This window comes from Abramis brama (assembly GCF_963993115.1).
Source record: "Abramis brama genome assembly, chromosome: 8".
In the NCBI taxonomy this organism is placed as follows: Eukaryota; Metazoa; Chordata; class Actinopteri; order Cypriniformes; family Leuciscidae; genus Abramis; species Abramis brama.
The window spans coordinates 35,082,340-35,105,727 of record NC_139970.1 but is presented as its reverse complement, the minus strand read 5'-3'; the positions used below and the strand labels follow the sequence as shown (position 1 = coordinate 35,105,727).

The 23,388-nt window shown below is 36.7% G+C and overlaps 2 protein-coding genes across 21 annotated transcripts in view; both read right to left on the bottom strand.

Moving 5' to 3' along the window:
- The window catches only part of map2 (microtubule-associated protein 2), a 112,752-nt gene extending 110,794 nt beyond the window's left edge, over positions 1-1,958 (bottom strand). For all 18 annotated transcript variants that reach the window (XM_084122065.1, XM_084122077.1, XM_084122079.1 and 15 more), the window contains exon 1: positions 1,872-1,958. The gene's annotated coding sequence lies outside the window, so the exon portion shown is untranslated. The remainder of the gene's footprint in view (positions 1-1,871) is intronic.
- Positions 1,959-5,705: 3,747 nt separating this feature from the next.
- On the bottom strand, positions 5,706-22,034 carry kansl1l (KAT8 regulatory NSL complex subunit 1-like). Of its 3 annotated transcripts, none has more exons than XM_084122711.1 (16): positions 21,839-22,034; positions 20,541-21,559; positions 17,255-17,396; positions 16,277-16,450; positions 15,251-15,375; positions 13,973-14,174; positions 12,229-12,358; positions 11,412-11,549; positions 8,811-8,957; positions 8,610-8,737; positions 8,348-8,469; positions 7,456-7,504; positions 7,251-7,357; positions 6,988-7,120; positions 6,830-6,915; positions 5,706-6,282 (listed from the first exon to the last, which is right to left on the bottom strand). In XM_084122711.1, the coding sequence occupies exons 2-15, from the start codon at positions 21,485-21,487 to the stop codon at positions 6,832-6,834; spliced, it is 2,628 nt and encodes an 875-aa protein (XP_083978837.1). In that variant the 5' UTR covers positions 21,488-21,559; positions 21,839-22,034; the 3' UTR covers positions 5,706-6,282; positions 6,830-6,831. The 3 variants fall into 3 exon arrangements, with proteins under 3 accessions (XP_083978837.1, XP_083978838.1, XP_083978836.1); XM_084122710.1 differs by having other exon boundaries at positions 5,749-6,282; positions 6,854-6,915; positions 21,839-22,023; XM_084122712.1 differs by lacking the exon at positions 6,830-6,915 and having other exon boundaries at positions 5,711-6,282; positions 21,839-22,023.
- Positions 22,035-23,388: the final 1,354 nt, after the last annotated feature.

The following is a 23,388-nucleotide window of genomic DNA, read 5'->3' as shown; positions in this document are numbered from 1 at the left end:
AATGCATTTTAGTTTTCCGGAAATCTGAGGTCCAACTAAAGATATACTTAAGTATATTTGATTGTGCAAAAGTGGAACTATTGCAAGTATACTTTAGGTACACTTTAAATATTTTGCATTTAAAGACTGATATTATACAGAGATCATACTATTCTTACTAATAGTGATATTAAAACACTTTTTAGGCTTAATATTAAGAAATGTGCATTGTGCAATAAAGAAGTACTCCAAATAAAGTTAAATTGTAATATTTATATCAGTGATATGTCAGTAAATATGTTAATGGATTTGTAATATACTTAGTATGAAATAAACATATTTTAAATACATTTTGGTATGGGTTTTTTTCCACCAGGGACCTTTAATAAAGTAAACTCAAATACACTGAAACCTACTTAAAGGCATAGTTCACTCAAAAATGATGTCATTAATTATCTAAATATTTTACTTACCCTCATGACTTTCTTTTCAGAACAAAGTTATTTTGAAAAAAATTTTCCAAACTATATAGCCAAATGTTGTTTGGTCTCTTATTTTGACAAGAAAAGAAAAAAAAGATTTATTTCAAAATGTTTGTGCACAAAAGAAAGAAAGTCATAGAGGTTTGACCAACCAAAAAGATGACCAACCAGTGTCCCTACAATGAAATGACTTAATAAACATACTAACTAGCATCTTAATCATAAAAATGTCCATGTGAAGCTTATGTTTAAGGGTAGGCCTATGTATAGAAACCATCATTAGCTCAGTATAAAGGCTACAGGAGTCAATGGAAAGTCCCCAGGATACACATGTCCAACTTTTTGTCTTCTTTTAAACATCTGCTGTATTTGATGAAGAGGACAGTCTGCTAACAGATGGTCATAGCTCATGACCTGTGGTGCGGACTCTGACGGGTTTAGACACACTAACACTTGCATGCCAATGGACGTTATAAAATAAATGGCACATACATGTAGGGACATATGGACTGCGCAGATATATCAGTCATCCAGTGCAGGGCGCTGCATTAAACCTCACAGCTCTCTTTTCATGAATAAGCGTGAGCCGGCAGACTGCCAATGCAGGAATGCACCACATCTTATCAGAAACAGCATCATCATCACTGATAGAGTCTTATAGCCTCAAGGCGATGGTTTGCGAGACATGAACTCATTCTGATCTTTTTCAGCATAACCTTTCATGGTAGGTGTTTAAAGATGGAAAACAAACTGATCAAATGTAACCATAACCATCTACCAAATATCTACATTTCATAGGGACATATCAAAATCAGTACTGATAAAAAATAAGAGGTGCAGAATAACTCAGAGGTGCTTAATACTGGGTAGAGCTGGTTTCAGCACCATCTCTGCTGGACTGCAAAATCTCCTCTGCGACAAAACCAAATCATGTCATGGACCAGGTCTCCTCCTTTTCATATGTAGATCAGATTAGTTGTGTTAATAATACACAACCTTAAAGACAAAACATATGACTTATGACTATAACAATGAAAACCATTGGATTTCAGCACAAAGAAGCATTTTTAAACAGATACAAATGAAGAATTTAAGCACTCGTTTGAGCATCAAATCAAAGTTCGCACGCATTCTCAAAAGTTAAGCATTGTATCTAATAGAAATAAGGAGTGTTATTCCATTAATCTGAAGCACAGTATCAGCAACATTGCAGTGAATGGAACAATGCGTCCTTTCTCAAGCAATAGATTATCTGTCCCATTAACATCTTCAAAAGCACAGATTAGAGGAATTGAAATAGCAGCGTGTCAGAGAACTTCAGAGAATATGCAGGTGTATATATGCAAATCATGCTGACCGTTTTAACTCGATATTATGGCTTTATGTAAATAATGAAATATAGTGGTTTACCTGGTCGGTGTGTTGCGTCCGCTGCAGGCTTCCTCTCGGAGCGCTGTGTGAACGCCGGTGCTGGTGAAAAGCCGCTCACACTTTATCACGCCCACTGCCACTTAAACCCCGCCCATCACTGAATAATTACCGTAAATCACAGTGTGAACGCGCATACACATCTATATAACTATATTTATATTATTATATTTAAAAGGAATTCATAATTTTATTCAGCAAGGATGGAGTAAATGTATCAAAAGTGACAGTAAAAACATTTAAATTATTACAAAAGTATATTTCTATTTTGAAAAATATAATTTCGACCCAGATTTATTTTTTTAAGGTTTCCAAAAAAAAATTGTTTTTAACATTGATGATAATAAGAAATGTTTCTTGAGCAGCAAATCAGCATTAGAATGATTTCTGAAGGATCATGGTCGGGAGTAGGCTAATGATGCTGAAAAATCAGCTTCGCCATCACAGAAATAAATGACATTTTACACTAGAACTGAAATTGAAAACAGTTATTTTACATTGTAATAATATTTCACAGTATTGGACATTCCACAGAAGAAGAAAAATGCATACAGGTTTGGAAAGACATGAGAGTAAATGTTTTTTCTTCTAACCTTTTAAGTAAATGTGACATACAAGTAAACCAGTGGGTTTCGAAGCATGTAACACAGCCTTTCTTAGCTAAGAATCAGGCAACAGACTCTCATACTTACTCTAACCACATTCATCTCAGAGCGGAAATTAGGGACCTATAAATCCTGAATGATCTCTGAGAGGCCAGTTAAAAAAACTGACATGTTTATACCAATGTACGTTTTAGTTGATAGTCACAATGGGTTTTCTTTTCCAACTTGGTAAACAAACGCCGCCCTTCAAACCTCAGATGCTTGCCAATTAAAAAGATATGGTTTGAGTCATGTTGTCATAGAGACAAAAATGTAGTGGAGACAAAGTGAGAGAGACTGACTTTTCTTAAATTAGAAAAGCTGAATGAAGGCCCAGTGCACACTCAAGAGCACTTATCACTATGGAGACAGCCCTTCCAAGGGGTGAGATTTGGGCGTGCATTAGTACTTGATTCAGGAGAGTTAGAGTATCATGTCTGTCATGATGTCTCTTACAGCAATCAGGGGTCCGGTTTTAAAAGAACCTTCAGTCAGATTTCAAACACTACTACCCACAGAATGTGACAAAATGCACAACCTATCTAACATGTAGAGGCAACATTTTTTATCATTTATCAAATTTTTAATATTTTCATAATATTCAATTCAGTTCAGTTCAATCCAATCTGGCACACCTTAATGACTATTTAAAATCACAATATGCTTTGTGTTCAAAAAAGATCCCCATAAAGACAATTGTTTTCTTCGTGTGAAGACCATTTTAATAATCTAAAGTACCTTTTGTGTAATGGAAAAGTTCCATGGATGTTAAAGGGGTACTATTATGCACTTTTACGAAGCCTTGATTTTGTTTTTGGGGTGTACTGGAATATGTTTTCATGCTTGATTGTTCAAAAATGCATTATTTTTCACATATTTTACATTATTACAGCACCTCACTCCCCAGTCTGCAAGTATAGGTCTCTGCAGGATGGTAACAGGAGTTACCAGATCAGAGGGCGAGGTCATAAACAGAGGGGCGTTTTCAACCGCGTTACCTAATTTACCCCCGTCACAGTATGGGTAGGGTTTAGGGGTGGGGTGGGGTGGGGTCGGGTGAAGGGCATCATTTTCATTGCATGATTTATAAACACCCACCAGTTTGAAAACACCCACACATTTAGAAACGCCCACTTTTGTTCCAGGACCCATACTGGCTCGAACACACTGATTTCGATGGAGTCCCTCCTTCTGAAATATAAAAGCGAATAGCATGTGTTCGGGAAATATGCACCTCCATAACTCCATAACTGCGAGTTCTTCTCTAGTGTTACGAATGGCGTCATTTTCAAACCAATTCGAGCCTGATTCAGACCCTGACAATGTTAACGAACAAGAGGATCATGCAGAACGGATTTCATGCACAGACATTGCAGGCACGGATTTCACAGGATGTTTCAGAGTGGTATGTTTTTTGTAATTTACTTTTACATTATAGATACAATGTTATCCACCATTTAATCGTGAGATTTGTAGGAAAACTAGGTAATACGAACAGTAATCGATCACAAAACCATGTTTAATTCTCCTAAGGAGCAGTGAAACGTCTTACAAAAGTGAGAGCTTACAAAAGCAAAAGTAAACGCTGTTCTCCATAAAATGTGCAGCACACAGATAAACGTTGTTATAATGTTCAGGAACAGTGTTTAAAATCAATTTTAGCTACTCTCGTCAGCCTTAGGAAGGTCAAACAAATGAGTTTTGGAAATGTTATGGAAAAAAACAGTGTCTCTGACTAGCGACAACACTGTCTTCTCTAATGCATCAAACAGTCCCCTTTTTTGTGTATTCCGTGGGCGGGATTATCTAAATGAGTACCATTGTGACTTCATAAGATCCGGAAAATATCCGGTTGTTCTTGGAAAGTGGATCCTGTTAAATAAAATATCTCACCTTTGGAGTGGACTTGGAGCTTTGCAACCTTGCAGATCTTTTTTATGCTCAAATAGAAACATTACTAACTAAAGTTGAAAAAGTGAAAAAGCATAATAGTGTACCAGTGCACTGACTGCACCAACGTCCTTGTAAAACTCCCCCTGCTGGCAGAAGTAAATCACTGATCCTCTCTCACTGGAGCTATGAATAATGATCTCCATTCTCAGAGTTCACAACAAAAGAGTCTTATCGAGCTTTCAGAGCAGCATAGATCAATACCGCGGCTATGCGTCTCACAGACTATATTCACCTATTCTGCAGAAAAGAGAAAAAAATATAAAAAATAAACAGTGTTCTGACAGTAGTAGGGAGAGGGAGATTTCTGATGCTGTTTCAAAGCCTAGTGAACAGTCTACCAGCATGTTAAGCCACCAGAGGCTTTTCCAAAATATCAATGTATCATTGGTATCCAATGTGGTGTAGTAGAGAATCCTAAAAATGCTCTGCACCAAGCATAGCCTAGTGATGAAATAAATCCAAGATGGTGGAGGCGGCTAGAAAAATGTAGAACATTTAATTAAAAACTGAAGAACGATTGCTAAAATAATTCAAATTCTTAAAAAAATCTAATTAAAAAAACTTCTTTTTTTTTTAGGATGCTGTCTAAAAAGAGCCTGTAAGTGTTAGCTAATGTTGTGTTCAGACTTCTAAGAAGTGACCGTCATTAAGAAGAAAAGCAAGTGAGATAATATCTCATAGACAGGCTCAGATGAAGGCTGTAACCTTGACCCCTACTTACAGCCAATTAGCCTTTCCCCAGTGAGTGTGTAGATGTGTGTGGGCCGCTGGTGAGATGGCCTAATCAGCTTACTGCTCAAAGAGATCAAAGACTACACACACACACACACACACAAGCGCAGGGACACACAGACAGACCAAGGATCAATGCAATAGGATTTTGAGCTGTCAAAGTTTTCAACTAGTTTTCAGTGATCTGTTAAAAAGTTACTGTTTTGTCCCATTTGCCCCTAACAGGCTGTTTTCTAGCAAATTCAATTTTAAGGAGCAAATGCGGCACATTAGTGCCCCTCTGTGGTTGATATAATTATTACACCCATGTACTCTGCCTTCCTGCTAAAATAACAATCTGGGTTCAATATCAATTAATATAAATCCTGAAGTTGTACTTTTGGAAGACGCGTTTTAATATGATTAATTATTTTTTCCAAAGACTAACACAAATTGACGTTTAGTTCTATTTAACCTGACATATTCCTCAAATAACAAGGTCTCCATTGTGTTCATAAAATGTGATAAAGGAAGGCTGTTAACTTCAAAGTGAGGCAGCCTAAATCACTTTATTGTATGAGGTAAATTTACACTGCTTTCCAACACAGTGCTTTTCCCACAGTACTGGATAAATTATGGTAAAAAGATGAGTTTTGAGAGTTAAAAGAAAATCATTTATGATTTGTTCTATCCTTGTTTTAGCACAAAAATATACATTGTACTTATATAAATAAATATATCACAAAGATAGGTTACATAAATTAATTATGTAATTCCTTACAGTTTATCATTTTAATTGGCTGGGTTAAGATATTTAATAAATTACACTGTGGACAAGGCTGTGGGATGCAAACTGATACAAATCTTTAAAAAATAATTTATACAAAAATAATTTGAGGAAAAACAACTTTAGAGGCTAAAGAAACAAAGTGAAAAACATCAGTTTACTGCACTGTGTCATAACTGCCTAAAAGCAGATAGAGTGATTTATGTAACAGAGTGGAACCATGATGGCTGAGATTGTGCCTCAGTATGATGTCATTTCCTGGTCCATATCAGATGTTGTGCTTTGGTGCTCTGGAAGTCTGTGAACAGCACAGAAAAAAATCAGTCAAACAAATGACAAGAAAAGCATTTATTTCTCTAAATTAAATAACTGTCTATAAGTTCATCTATAAGTATCATCTGAAATAGAAATGAGTAAAAATGTATAATTCTTCAGTTTAATTTAATGCATCCTTGCTGAATAAAAGTATTAATTTCTTTCAAAAGCAAAAAATATCACACCCAGGGTAGTGACTGTATTATGTGCATGTTATTCCTAATGTGTCCATTAGTGGGAGTTATGGCACTATAATGAGACACACAGAAAATACTGTCCATTGAACAGCTTTACTGAGATTTATTAGTAATGTCCAAATTAATCAAACTCCAACAACATAAGGATAGTGAAGCAACATTACGCTGCTTTGAAAGGCTTGATTAGGATATTCCATTTGACATATACATCTTACTTTGATCCGTCCTCACATCTCAATCTCACATCCTTTCCTCATGTCTTAAAAGGAAAGATCTAAGACGCAAGGAAATGAAACAAGGATGTACAATCAAAGAAAAGAGAAGGACCCTGACCATTAAATCTTATCTTCATCACACCTAAAAGTTTCCTCATCTTCGCCAGACAGAGGGAACATACGCCTCTTCCATGGTGTCAATGGCTATATAAGAGGGGGAGAAATTAATACAAGTTTGATAGACAGGCAGATTAAATTAAATAAAAAAATGTTTACCTCTCTGTCCTCCACACTGGCTTCTGACTGAGCTTCAGGAGGACTGAAGGTCCAGGTGGAGGGGACAGGAGAATATTCAGATGGGTGACAGTGAGCAAGGTGGTCTCTCACAGGTACAGAAGAATAGCTTCTCCTGGATGACCCGTAGAGGGAAAGAAAAGGAAAGACACAACAAAGAAAAGTTCAATCATCAGCAGCAAATATGTACTGGAGAATATATGTGCAATAAGTGCACATCTACAATAGCCATAATACACACAGACCTGATCTTGTTTCTTCCGTCCTGATCCCAGTAAGACCAGCGGAGTTTCTCTCTACGCTCATAACTCAGGTGTCTCTGAATGAAATCTTCATCTTCTATCTCTTCTAACTGAGAGAGATAAAGCCCATCACTCCACAACCAACTGCCTCTGGTGACATTCAACATTTTTTAGGACCTACAGTAAGTTTATAACTATAAAAACTTACCCCTTCCTCCTCTCTTTTCAGTAAAGGAGAAATATCTACCTTTCGCCAACTGCAGTGAGTAAAGAGAACAGAATACACAAAACGAGAGAAAAAAAAACAAAACAAGAATTCATCCACATCTTTATGCATCAGAACAGTTATTGAAAGTGAAGCCTACATCACACAATTGGTACATACATATCATTATATAGTAATTTTTTTCTGGAAATTCAAAGAAAAATAATTTGATTAAATTACCGCTAAGTAATGCAAAAAAAAGCATGCAAAAATGCCTAAAATAACCAAAAGATTATTAGTCATAACAAATTTATGAAGAATCTTAAACACTTAAACAGTAAAACTAACATCACCTTAGCATTCAAATACACTATCGTTCCAAAGTTTGGGGTCAGTACAGTTTTCTGTTTTGAGAAATTAATACTTATTAATACTTATATATTCAGCAAAGACGAATTAAATGGATCAATGGTGATTTTAAAGAGATTTTTAATATTACTATTTAACAAAAAATCCTGAAAAAATGTATCACAGTTTCCACTGTTTTCAACATTGATAATAATTTCTTGAGAAGCAAATCAGCATATTAGAATGATTTCTGAAGGATTATGTGACTGAATTCAGCTTTGCCATCACAGGAATAAATTATATTTTAAAATATATGAAAATAGAAAACTGCTATTTTAAACTGTAATAATATTTCACAAATTAAGTTTTTACTGCATTTTTGATCCAATAAATGCAGCCTTGGTGACCATTTGAAAGAGACTTCTTTCAAAAACATTTTTTTTTTAATCTTTCTGACCGCAAACTTTTGAATGGAAGTGTATTTCAACTGCAGTAATGTCCTAATGTCTCTCTGGTGTCATTGTTGTCATGTGAAAACAATCAATACCTGGGTGTTAAAATGTTCTTATACTGAAGACTTTCCACTTTCACTGAGTTGAACAGAGACATGGGAATATCAATGTCATCAATGCTGAAAACACTCTCACATTTCCTTCTGCGCAATGGGAACTAAAACAAAACAGGAGAGTATATGATTATTTTCCTCAGACTAACTAGATTAGAATTCCCCTCAAGGTAAGAAACACTGACTTTGTTTGGATTAGAGCACACTGAGACAGTATTTATCATGGTTTGGTCAAAGAGCAGACCTGTGAGTTTCTTAGTTGTTTGGGTGTACAGTAAGAGTTGGGCACATCCTCGAAAGATTCGTCCACATGACTGTCATCACTCTGGGAGACCAGATCAGACTTGGGGGTAATACTGGAGATCTGCAAGTCTAGAACAAAGCAGTATTACTACCTTAAACATCTCAGTCTTTGTTGTATTTGAGTGAAATGAAACACATGTACCCATTGGCCTGTCAGAGCAGCGCCTCCTCCTCTTGCCCTCCCTGTAAGCTCGACTGCGGTGCTCTTGGGCACATGCCCGTCGTATAGGAGTGCTCTGCCTTCTGGGTCTCTTCAAATGCCTTGCATTTTTTGGTCGGTGACTGCAATCTATAATCATTAATTATAGAGCATAAAGACATATTCCTATTTATCAGTACATGCATATTTATAAGAAAACAAAGAATATTCATAGCATACATGGGTGAGCTTCACAAAACGTCAAGATCACATCCAGGTCATATTTCTCCCAAAAAATCTAAAGTAAATAAAGCCTATTTTTGGGCCATAAATATTTTTTACATTGTGACTAAATTTCCATTACAATTAATCACATTTACGCCCCTTATTCTCTTTATCTTAATGTAATGCAAAATAATGTAAGATAAATAATTTAAATTGTCATAGCAGTATTTGTTATACTGGCTTTAATACTTTTAATACTCTGATTAGAAGTATTTATTATAAATAACAATCTAATTAGAATCACCTCTGATAGACAAACAGACAGATAGATGCAAATAATCTTTATGGTTCGCATCTTTTTGGCTTCATATAATACAAAATATAGTTTCTGAATGTTTATTTTGGGGGGGTGTTGTGCATGGACTCACCAACACGTAACTGTTAAACAGTATTGGGTTGTTTGAGATTGTATTATTTACAATAAAAATAAAATAAAAGAATATCAAGGAGATCATGAAACTACTAATTAAATATATTTTGGCTATAAATAATTTGACCCTGATGAAATATCACTGGTGTGTGTGTGTGTGTGTGTGTGTGTGTGTACTGTCCACAGTGCCTTCAGGCTGGACTTGTGAGTTACTGTGATTTGTGAGTCTGTGTAGATCTCCACTCATGTTCTGGAAGCTACAGGATTGCAGATAGACCGCCTGAGCCACAGAGATAAACATAGACAATACACCACAACATTATAACTAAACCCACCAAGCAGCCTACACACACTTTACATCATCCCACACACCGGACTTCAGAACTCAGAACTGACATTAAATGATCATACGCATCCAGGTCATGTGATAAAAAAAGCTATGGAGGGACCAAGAGATGATTGTTAAGGAAATATTCCAAGCTTTTGTAGTTATTTTTTTGTAGTTCGTTCACTGACTACAGGGGTGCTGCAAAGCGCTGACAGAAAATCAACTAAACAGCATGAGGTGTGTTTTTATTTTTGAAACCCGTACCATACGTCCATTCCAGTGCAATCACTCACTAACTGACAATATCTCTCCGTTAAGAATAGCATTGCTGTTTCAGGATCATTAGGCCCCCTAGTAAGACAATAACCAGCAGAGCAGAGAAGAGTGGCAGAGCATTAATGATTAGAGTGTGTGAGTCAGAGTCCAGTGCCAGGTCGGCTCACTTCAACTCCAGCACTGCATTAAGACTGTGAAGCAGATATCGACTTCAGCATGACCTCCAGATCTGCACTGGGAATGGGCGTCACTGTGTATTAAAAAGTATTGAGGACAGAGGTACCTGAACATATTTAGGCAAACATGCTGATTGTGATGTCACAACATGGAAATCAATTAGGTTAGGTTTAATATTATATTTTATGTTTTAATAAATAAATGGTACATAAAAATTTAAAAAAATATACACTACCGTTCAAAAGTTTGAGGTTGGTAATATTTTTTTGTTTTTGAAAGGATGCATTTATTTGATCAAAAATACAGTTAAACCTGTAATATTATGAAATATTGTTACAGTTTAAATGAATTTTCTATTTGAATATATTTTAAAATATAATTTATTCCTTTGATGGCAAAACTGAATTTTCAGAAGCCATTACTTCAGTCTTCACTCTTCAGTGTCATGATCCTTCAGAAATTATTCTAATATGCTGATTTAATATGCTCAATTAATATTTCTTATTATTATGGCTGCTGAAAACAGTTGTGCTGCTTAATATTTTTATGGAAACTGTGAAACAATGTAAAAACAATGTATAAGTCTCTATCTTTAGTTAATCTTACTCCAACCTTTCAAACGGTAGTGTATAAAAATATAAATTATGATTCAATTATTCTTTAAATGATAAGGAAATAGGTCATGAATAAAAACTTAAATCTAATACATGTATCAAGGGTTGTTTGAGGTTGTTTTGATAATGTAAATAAAAAAGAATATCAAGGAGATCATGGAAATACTAAGCGGGCTACAAGACTACAATATATTTCGGCTATAATTTATTTGACCACAATGAAAGATAATTGGTGTGTGTGCTTAAGTGTGTGTAGGTGTGTACAGTGCATCAAGCTGAATTTTCACCAGCCATTACTCCAGTCTTTAGTGTCACAAGATCCTTTCATTATTCAACCTAATAATTACGTGTGCTGTGTATTTATATTAAAGTGTCTCTTTTTTAGCTTATCAAATTGCTAATGGCCAACTACTGAACTTAATTTCAGTCTCTTTGTTTGACACATGGTGTTGCTGTTAAAGTAGACAAAAAAGAAACATAGGGAAGAGCAAACACATTTTTAAACATGTGTAGTTAAATGCATCCACACACAAATGCCATGAGATGATTCTTACGGAATAACGATCGGGAGACTCTGCCTCTGGAACCGAGACAGTGATGGGGACTGGAGCGCTCAGTATTCAGGAGGAGAGATCGCTCAAGCACATTTTCTTCAAACAGAGCATTTTGCAGATGGAAGGCTGCTGGAGTTTCTGACGGATAGAGCAGACAGAACACAGTTAAGCCTCATTACTATAACACGCACAACAGGAAAACGTAATAGTTGCACTGCACTTAAATATAGTGGTGATACAGTAGATATGAGGCTGTGGGTGGTTAGTATGGAAACATCTGTACATAAAGAAAACATTAAAACATCTTGTCAAAATGTCAAAACATTGTCAATTGTGAAAAATGTCGGACTTGACTGGATGTTGCATTTGAGCTATATTACAGTGTGAGCTGAATGCAGAGGTTTTATTCTCATGACAACCAAGGCTAATTTGATCTACCTACTCCACATTCCTGCTGCTACACGCAATCAGCAAAACAGCAGGAACGGCACAATTTTGACATGCTGATGGAGCAACAGTCTGATATATTAGACAATTTATTCTGAGTGAACTGAAGTGACAGCCTAATGCTTTGAGAGTGACTAATGGATTGCTGTAGGATTAACCTTTAACCTTTATGAAACCATTAATATCATAACATCCAATTACCACAGCCAAAATGTGAACAGCATTTTAAGGCATCTAAAACAGCATCACATGTATCAATTGTGGAGAAGACAATTTACAATGCATTGTGACAGGCTCCATGGAAAAAAAATCCCTTCAAGATGGTGGATGGAGTAGGAAAAATGTCAGTTTTAACCAATCATCTCTCTACCTGAGGACAGTGATAGAACACAATGCACTTTGCCGCCTGTTCTCTCTTTTCTGCATGCAGGGTTTGTGCACACAGAGGCAGGATCACAGGAGGCGCAATTGGGGGAAACAGAAGAGGAAGACTGCAGGACCTGTGAAGAGAGAGACAGAAAGCAGATGTAAGTGATGAGAAGTTATGGGCAGATGGGAGCATACAAATTACTAATTAAATGTCTCATCCTGATGCTGAAGGCTTAATTTGCAGCTAAACGATCCAGTCCTGATTTGTCCTACTGAGTATTAAAACAAATAAAAAGAGTTGGAAGTACACAGCTAAGTTAACAGGGCCAAATCTATGACACACATTGCTCTGGGGAACCAATTATGACATAAGCAATGCATGAAAAGGAAAATCATGGCAGCCAAAATCAGACGGCTATAAAATGAGAATCATAAACAAGGTTAAAGGAAGTGCACCAGGCCAGATGGAAAATAGACTCAAAACATGGTGTGAGTCATGGAGCAATGTGAAGAGGGCTGGCATGCCTTCGTCATTTTTGAAGCTTAATAAAAGTCCCATTATCACAATATGCTTTTACTGATTTCCTTATTTTGTGTTCCACAAAATAAAGTCATACAAAATTGGAATAAAGTCTAGGCAGAATTTGACCGGATTTTCATTTTTGGCTGAACTATTCCTATAAAATATTTAATGTTGTTTCTCTATTTCTTTTTATTACATTTCATTTTGGTAAATATATCATCATCCTGCTGCTTCCAGGTTCTGGCCTTAAAATGAAGTATGTCTGGTTTACAGTTCCGGCTGCTCACAGAGGACACTGAAGGACAGCAGGGTAGACCTCAAATCAGCCAGCAGTAATTACAAGATTATCATCATTTATGAAAGTGCAGCTGGCCTGAGCACAGCGTGTTAGCAGTTTTCAAGAGAAAGGATAGAAAAAAGCTAGGCTATTCTTTCTGAGCTCCCCTGGGGGCTGTTGGGAAAACACACATACACATAGACACACACACACACATACGTTGGGTTTTCATGTTTTATACGGACATTCCATAGACACAATGATTTTTATACTGTACAAACTGTATCAACGCTGAACTTAATCTGGACAATTACTTTCTTCTAGAGTTGCTGTACAGCCAAAACAATCTTTGTTGCATTCATTTCCTGTTATCACTGTAAATCTGCTTTGAAACAATCTGTATGCGCTATATAAATAAAGGTGGCTTGACTTAAATGGATCAAAAGTCACAGTAAAGACATGTATAAAACTATAAAAGGTTTCTATTTCAAATAAATGCTGTTCTTTTGAATTTTCAATTCATCAAAGAATCCTAAAAGAAATATTATGGTTTCCACAAAAATATTAAGCAACACAGCTGTTTTTAACAATGATAATAATATGAAATGTTTCTTGAGCATCAAATCAGTATTTGTGACCCTGGGCCACAAAACCAGTCATATGGGTCTTTTTTTTTTTAATTGAGATTTATACACCATCTGAAAGCTGAATAAACAAGCTTTCCATTTATGTATTGTTTGTTAGGATACGACAATATTTGGCCGACATACAACTATTTGAAAATCTGGAAAAAAATCTTAACATTGAGAAAATCGCCTTTAAAGTTGTCCATTTATGTTTGCTATTGTGCTGCATTCACTCACAAAAATACGTGCCGACTCATTATTCGATTAGACTCCCAAAAGTTCAGATAGTTTTACATAAATTTTGCTTAAAAATGCCAACCTGTTCTCTGTGAGACAACGGGTCCATGACGAAAAGCCTAGGCTTGTGATAGGTCAGAAGGGGTCGAGTCCGAGCTGACATACAGGTGACATCCACCTGAGGGAGATACCGTCGTTTGTGACATGTTCGCTTCCTCTTCTGCTTGACTTTGTGTAAACACTGTGGCCCGCTGGAAACAAAGGCACCCGTGTGTGTCACTCGGCTAAATAAATACAAAAGGAGGGATGAAATCTTCAGAAATTTGATCATACAATAAATAAAGAGGGAGAGATTCATTGATTCTCTTCTACACTCATATTCTCTCATCCATTCCCTAATTCTTCTCAATGTCTTGTTCGCTTATTCAGTTTTCCACTGGGCCAAATGATTCATCCTGACATTCACCTGAGATCCATAAATGTATACATAAATATCAGAATGAGGGAGCTTCTACAGTGCTGCAATACAAAATTCATGAATGAAATCAAGACAAACAGCTTTCCTACAGGTGGTTCTCGAGCTGATGTATGACTAAATAAAATTATCTGTACTGTGTCAACAATGACAGAAAACTGTTTTTCTCAGGTGTGAATATTCTTATATCAGTCTAGTTTCTTGAACAATAAACATCTACCAACCAATGCTTCAATTACATTTAGGACAATTAATCACAATTCCATTTTTGATTTTAAAGTTTCTTTATTTCCACATAATATACATTGCAGCATCATTTCTCGCAGTGTCTGAAACGGTTCGATAAAGGATTCAGTCTCTCTAAACCCCTTCTTTTCGAGAGCCTACTCTGCTCTGATTGGTCAGATGGCCCAGTCTATTTTGATTGGTTTGCTGCTTACAGTGCGTGTCAGAAACTAAAAGGTCAATGCCATATCTGAATTTGAACATTGAAATGAACAGTAACAACGGCGTTGGTTTTACCCTGTCAATTCGAGCCCGAGTCCTCATCCTTTTGAAATGCATGCAAAGTTGATTTGCTTTCGCAGCACAGAAAACAGCGTCTTCTCGAAATGTCTAAACAAACTCTTCCAGGCCTCAGCTACAACTACAGTGTTTGAGGGTGGGTCAAAGTAGACGTTGTTCGCAGAAAGCCAATGACAACCAAAGGCTGGCATTATGCAAATTTGTTACAAACCTACGTAGCTTCATACAGGAAGACTGGAATTTTCTAAGCTTTGCAGACCATTTACATTCAAATGGTAAACTTGAAAATAAATGACCCTGTGACATCTGAGGTTAATTTTAGCCTGTTGATGAGCTTGTAGGTGCAGGTTAGCTCCTCACCTGCTGTAAGTTGTTTTCTGCTGGCCTCTCCAGCGATTGCAGGGTCCTTTAGACGTAGGTGATGAAGAAGGTGAGGCACACAAAGATGGCATTAGGCTGTTCACAATCTGAGTCAGCTGCGCACTCTGAACACACACACAGACACAGCCATGAATTTTGTGGGGTTGATTTAATCAGTGTTTACGTTCTTGTCTAAATGCCTGTGCTTTTCTTAAAAGAGTAGTTCACTTTAAAATGAAAATTACCCCATGATTTACTCACCCTCAAGCCATCCTAGGTGTATATGACTTTCTTCTTTCAGACGAATATAATCAGAGTTATATTAATAAACACCCTAACGCTTTCGAGCTTTATAATGGCAGTGAAGTCCAACCATCAGTTAGAAGCTCAAAAAAGTGCATCCATTCATCCATCACAAAAGTGCTCCACACAGCTCCAGGGGGTTAATAAGTGAAGTTCACAACGTATTTTCGGGAGGAGTGAACCCATCTAATCTTTCAATTAACTGCCGTAGGATATAAGCAGCCGCTCACCTTGCTCTGGCATCAGCTGTTTTGGCATCCCTCCACCTCCCCAACTCCACCAACATAATTTAGGCATCTTGCTACCATACTCATCATCCAAGCATTAGTAGTCCCACTGGGGAGTATATCTAAGCTCGACTTGAAGCTGCTTCCTTGAGCCCCTCCATTGCAGACAGCAAGCCAAATACTCTTAACCTTATTAGCTTAAAGATTATATGGGCAAAGGAACTTGTGAAAGGCCTTCTGAAGCAAAGCGATGAGTTAACCCACCAGAGCAGTGTGGAGCACTTTTGTGAATGGATGAATGGATGCACTTTTATGAGCTTCAAACTGATGGTTGCAATCCACAGCCATTATCAAGCTCGAAAGCGTTAGGGTGTTTATTAATATAACTCTGATTGTATTCGTCTGAAAGAAGAAAGTCATATACACCTAGGATGGCTTGAGAGTGAGTAAATCATGGGGTAATTTTCATTTTAAAGTGAACTACTCCTTTAAGCACCTGTCTCTCAATGTTCCTCAGAAGGCGTGTGGGGCTGCTGGGTTCCATCTCTGGATCAGAGTGCAAATCTTGCATGTTCCCAGCTGTGAATGATAGATCCATAGTCTCTGTCCACAAGGTGTGTTGGATCTGCCTGTCCGTCAGGGGCTGAGACTCTGCTAAAACCACATGACCCTGGAAGACATATTAAAGAAACATGCATCAGAAATACTCAATGCACCAATCAGAATTGAACTGTGAATTATTTATTTTTTTTCAAGTTCAATTCAACTATTTGAAATTAATCTGTATTGAAGTATTAAATAACAGTAGTCTTGCCATTCAAACTTGAATTTAAAGAAGTAGAATTAAAATGTAATGAAATTAAAAGAAATTCCATAACTGGTGTGAATGTATTTTATCCAAATGCATGTTTTTATTATTAATAATAATAAAAAATAAAATTATGAATTACACTTCAAAATGTTTAATAATCAATGATATAGCTATATTTTATAATGTGCGTTATATTTAATAAATTCATTTTCATTTTAAAAACTGAAAAAAACTTTCCCAGAATTCTCTAATTTACTCAGTATATTTTATAATCAATAGATTAAAATGACAATATGTATTTTTTGTAAAACTATCTAAAAAATGTAATGTGTTGAATGCAAAAATTAAAATATTGATGTCTGTGTTTTGACTATTTAACTTTTTTCAAAGTCTTCCACATATTATGGAAGAATATACATAGCAAGTCAAAATGATGTCATTGTTACAGCATTTATATTTTGACTGTTTGGACTAATTCATCTGTTATGTAAGACTATTGAATATCTACTGACTAAATTCCTTTTTAGTCATTCCAATTCACTATCCTGTTAGTCATGGCCATTTCAAATCAAATTCACAGGGAGAGCATTCTTAATTTTTTTTTATTCTAACTGCACAGCCCATTTCCTTCCTGATCTAGCAGATGCTGTGTTAGTTCTTCACCTTATTAGAGAGGATCTGCTGCTGGAGTTTTCCAAGCCACTGAATCTGAGAGTCCAGCTCAGACAGCCTCATCTGAAGCCACGTCCAGCGACTGCAGAGTTCAGCTCTGTCCTTCAGCCATCTCCACTCACAGACACGACAACTGCCCCCCACAAAGACAGAAAAGGTCATTTAGAGCTGAGATTTTATCCAAAGTGACTTCACACAAAGACAGTCCTCCAGGAGCAACCTTGGCAGAGTGTTTAGGAAACGTGTTCATGGAACTGACCCAAAACTTAACAATCACAGAGGCAACAGGAGAGGATCTGAATGATAGGCCTATCTGTCTGTCTGTCTTCCTCTCTGCAGATACATACATTAGCGCAGACTCTCACCCCAAATTGGCAAATTCCAGGAATATCTACAACGCAGTGGAGCAGCAGTGAACTCAAACAAATACATTGGAAAGAATGAGATCTCCTGCTGGGTCAACAGTCTTCCTGCTCACTGTATAAACAAACTCTTCACCTCTCTAACCAGCCTACTTTCTCTCTCAGAGTCGACACACATTTACAGGGCACATCCCTGCTTCAACAAAACAAATGGCAGTCCCAGAACAAGTGAGCAACCAAATCTAGCATTCCAGAATTGAAAATATGAGACCATAGATGGCTTTGTTGCTTCCTTTGTTCCTCAAGGGAGTTCAAACCAAATAATATCACTACATACATACACTCTTTATTGCACTGCATATACTCCAAAGCCAACTAAGCAGACACTGAAGCTCCAGTAAAACTTTGGGTCCTTTGATTTTTTTTCAGAATTAAGTAACCACAACTTAACCACTTTAAAATGTGAACATCTGTGAAAGGAAAGAGAGTACTGACGTCAAAGGTGTGCATTCCACTGGCTGAGAGCCGAATCTCAATCCACAAAAAGTGCCCTTAAGCAATTCTGTTACTAAAGCCAGATTACTCATTTAAAACCTTATAGCAGTGTTCTCATATCCAGCTTCTTCAGAAAATCATAGACTGTATGATGGTAGATGGTAATTGAGATTGCCGGGACATATGGAAAAGGCACTCAAACTATTTTGTCATGGTCTGAGAGGAAGCAGACCCAACAACCACAGACAGCTGCTAGCAAGACTAAGGGGTGTTCACTCTTCACTCTTACAGCAAGTTCTAGCAAAAAAAGCAATCAGAACTGCAACATGAGTGCAATGGGACAAAGTTGACAAATCTGTGCAAATCAGGGATATTATAGTTAACTAAAATTAACCATAAAAAGACTTTTTGTTTCTTGAAATAAAACAAACCTATATTTATATTATAAATATATTCATATGTATTTATTTATTTATTATATAAAATATATGTAACATATACACACACATATATATATTTTATATTTCAGCTTGCCAATGAAACATTAAACTTGATGTACTAAAATATCTAAAACTGAAATAAAAATGAATAAAATCTATGTAGACATATTTAAAAATAATAATAAAAATGAAAAACACACACAACTAAAAATAAAAATGGAAAATGGAAAAATCAATGATACTGATAATGAGTTGGTAGTCACCACATTACATTGCTCCTGTGCAAGTTGAACTCTCCTTAACTTTACACACATTACTGCTCATGTTGCCAGAATTTCCAAGTACTCAAGCCATTGTATGTATGGCATTTTTAATGTATTCTGAATAGTTTTGATAGATAGGACAAAAAAAAATAGCGTGTGCAATGGGCAAAATAATCCAATACAACCCTTGCACCTCGTGCCCAATAAAGCCATTGTAGCTCTTAGCTTTATGCACAATTTTACAGACCTCCAAGCCAATTCTGGCTCCTTGTCCCTTCCTGCTTGATAAGTCTCTCATACTGATGCTGAATGTGTTGCAACTAGAAAAATGTACTCCAATAAATCATTCCCATTTTCTAGGAGTTTCCTGAAAGATACATTCTCTTCAAAGATGATGTTCTCCCATCCAAGCTTATGCTGGGAGGGACCTTACAGTGTAAGTGCAGAGTGGGCGAGCAAATAACAAAGAAGGACATGAAAGCTATGATGTACAGGCTGGAGAAGGGCAGCCTGATTTCTATTTATTTACTCATCCCAGGGAAAGGAGAGAGCAGCTGTCTGTTTCACTGAGGCTGTACAGAAACAGGATCAGAGGAAGAGCCAGCTGCACATGAACACACTAGATAAAAATCTTTACCATGAGGGAGAAATATGGAGACAATTTCTCAACAGCTGTGTACAGAACAGAGTTCTTCTGTGTCTGTGAGCAAAGCTGTTAACGAAACATATAGCACTGCCAGAGCCAAATGCTTCCTCTTTCCATCTTCTATGGTGCTGCTTGTTTTCCCAAACCTGTCGTTACACTCCCTCGCTGCTTGCCAAAGACTCACGCCTGGCCTGTCATTAAAAGTTCTCTTTTACTGCCTGGCAACTACAACGTAGAGATTAATTCTACCCTTTAATTCACCTACTGCAAGATCTCACCCAAGGTTATTTTTTGGTATTTTTAAGCTAGAAACTGATTCTTATATTTTTTGTTTATTAAGTTTTTTGACTTACATAGTAATAGTGTCAATTCAATTCTAAGGTTTTGCTATATGTGTTCAAAAGTTTTTTTTTACTTATATTCAGCAAGGATGAATTAAATTGACAAATCAAAAGTGACAGTAAAGACATTTATGTTATGAAGATTTCTTTTTCAAATAAATGCTGCTCTTTTGAACTTTCTATTTATCAAAGACTACAAAGATCTATCAGTGTTTCCACAAAAATAACGACTTTATTCAACTATTCATTTTCTTCTGTGTGGGTCTGAGTAAATTCACGTAGTGTAACAGCGCAGCGCTTCTGGGTTGTACGTCAGAACGTAAGAAAATGAATAGTTGAATAAAGTCGTTATTTTTGTTTGTTTTTGCGCACAAAAAGTATTCTCGTCGCTTGATAAACTTATGGTTGAGCCACTGTAGTCACTTGGACTTTTTAACGATGTTCATCGATTGGCAAGGATGTTTAACGATCCCATAGAAGCCTATGGAGGTGTGGGCCAGCTCTCAGATTTCATCAAAAAAATCTTAATTTGTGTTCCGAAGATAAACGAAAGTCTTACGGGGTTGGAACAACATGAGGGTGAGTAATTACTGACAGAATTTTCATTTTTGGGTGAACTAACCCTTTAATGTATTCCAATTAAGACCATCTCTTTCTATGAGTCAGAACTCAACTTGATTTCAAGGTCAACCTTCATTAAGAAGACTATTCAACATCACATCATACTCACTGTTGATCCACTGAGGTCGCTCTGGTGTCTTCATGTTCCCACTCTTCATCTGAGCTGCTCACTGTGGCATCTGAGTCAAGAGACTCCATCACCCTGTGCAGAACAGCATGGCCACTGTGTACTAAATGCTGCACATCTCTGGATTTCAGAGGTTGCCCATGTGCTTGAGGGTACTGAAGGTTTCTTCCAAGAGTGTGATATTCCTCCTGCATCTCTACAGCATTAAAAGTCTCAAAAAGATGCTCTGATGTCATGGGGTACTTCGGGGAACAACGTGTTTCAAGAAGTTTGCTCTTCAAACCCTCCAGTTGGTGGCTATAGTGTCTAGAGGCATGTTCGCCAAGCATCGCCAACACCCTCTGTTGTAAACGTCCAGCTCGATTCGCCAATGAAACATGTTGGGAAAGATGCCACAATGACTGAATCATCAATCCTTCCTCCATTTCCTCCACACTGTCAACCCATGTCTGATTTGAAGCATTGAAGCAATGTGGTACTTGCTCTGAGGAAAGTGATTTAGTGTCCACTTGACAGTCTCTTGTAGAACATCCATGTCGCAGAGGGCTGGGGTTGTGACTGGGCTCTACCACGTCTTGTCCATTGTCTTCAAGAACGGGCACGAAACACATTTGTGGAGCACCTGCTGTAGAACCCGGCGAGTTTCTGTTCAAAGAGAGGAGGGTGAATAGTGGTTCTGGGCTTGACAGCAGAAAGGCTTTGGGATGTGAATCCTGAAACATAGGCGACAGGAGCATCTGCGGGAGCTGAGGAGAACCTTTAGAGGACAGCAGGTCCAGATGGACCATTGAAGGGAGGTTCTGCCAAATCTTCTGTCCAAAACTATTCTCCACATCCACACCAAGTGCAACACCACTGTAGTCCATTTTTCCACTCAAAGAAGATAAAATGGATTTAATAGATTTTGATCTGATGTTTGGATGAGTCATTCCATAATCCCAGTCCTGATGGATATCCTCAAATCAGGTCTTATAACATCATCTGAAACTGATCGTACAGATCTGTCAAAAGAGACAGATTATTATAACAGATAAAATTAACGTTACGGTACAAGCGATATGACTGTGTGAAAGTGAATGTTTGTGATGTCCTTTAACTTTATCAATAACCATCGTGATCGTAATTTAAAATGATCTGTCTAACTATAGCAGAAAAACAAGCGAACAACTGCAAATATTCGTAAACGGATAGATTAACGTAACGTTACAACTATTTTTCCGCTCACGCGATAAGTAATATTATGAAAATAACGGCAGGATGGAAAATTAACGTCATCTCACCTTTAACAGCTTCTCATTTCAAAAACAAAACTCGGAAAGACCAGAAATATATTATCATCCATGAATGAATCATATATACAGTCCTGCAAGTGATATAAAATACTGATTTGTCAGTTTTATTAGCAGACATCGACCGATCCGTCCGATGTTCCTTCACTCCGCTGAACAGCCGCCACCGGAGGACCGAGAGAGAGAGAGAGAGAGAGAGAGAGAGAGAGAAAGTGTGCGTGCGTGAGTGTTTATTTATGTACAGTGTTGTACTACTTTTATTGGAAGCAAATTATGTGTCATCTTTAGTTTTCTTTTAATCTAGTTAACCTAAATTTCGCAATGAGCGTTATCGTCGTTTGTTTTTGATTACTAGAATCCTTTTGTGAATACAGTCAATGAAAACATTAAGCAGACCAAACATGCCATGAGATATTTGGCATATTTGTGGCAAAGTTTTGAACTGTCGGGTTAGAAAATATCCATACGTATTACGTGACATATTGAGATGATTCCTGTGATTTATGAAGAAAATAGATCCTAAAAACGGATCCCAAACATTTTCTCTTTGAAGTTGGATAAGGAATGAGGGTTTTCCTGAGAGCTGCTCTCAAGGTTTGTTTTGCTTACTTCTCCCTAAAGTGCGTGTATAGGCTTGAAACAGCGAAACACTACTCTGAACATAATTTGGTTGTAATGTGCATTCAGTCCACCAGGTGGGACTACTACTATTTGGATTTGGATTTGGAGTTGAAACAAAAAGTGCACGTCAACAATAATACCTCATCTTTGTGCAGAATAATATTATCTATATTTATATGGCGTGCCACATCACATAACACCTGGAACATTAACTTAAGATTAGAAGAAAAGAAAAAAAGATTTTCTTTCATAATAACATGCCTACTCAGGCAATCAAAATAAAAAGACAAAATGTGTTTATTTATGCATCTTTTTTACTCTTGTCTAGTTTCCATATAATTGCACTTCACAATATAAAAGCCCTTTGCATATTTTTTTTAGATAATGTAAAATGTTAGAATGACAACATTAGGCTAAAGAAAAACTGAGAGCATGCAAATATCTGATGAAGTATTAAGCAAACAAAGCATAAATAGCCTATATGTATCCTTGAATACAACATACATAACATCAAGCAATTTCTGAATTTCTACTGTACATTTGCACTATGTAGAGTCTATATAGTATATTTCTGAATAATCAGAAAGAAAGGAAACATGATGCACTCTTGCAACACGTCAAAGGGGAGAAACTGGTGTTATAAGATTTGCAAAAATCACTGAACCCCTTTGAAATGCAGGGAAAGTAAGGAGGGAAATGTGAGTTTGTGGTTTGCAAATGTCAACATAATTTCATTTCAGGGTAAAATGATCCATTCAAATCAACCATTCTGCAAAACATATTCATATATCATTGACAATTATTGTATTTTTTCCATCCACATTTCAGAAAAAAAATTTATTTATTTTTTATTTTGGGAGCTGTCCCAACATTGCTTCCCCATTAAACTGTGCCAATAAATGTATCTGCTGCCAGAAGTG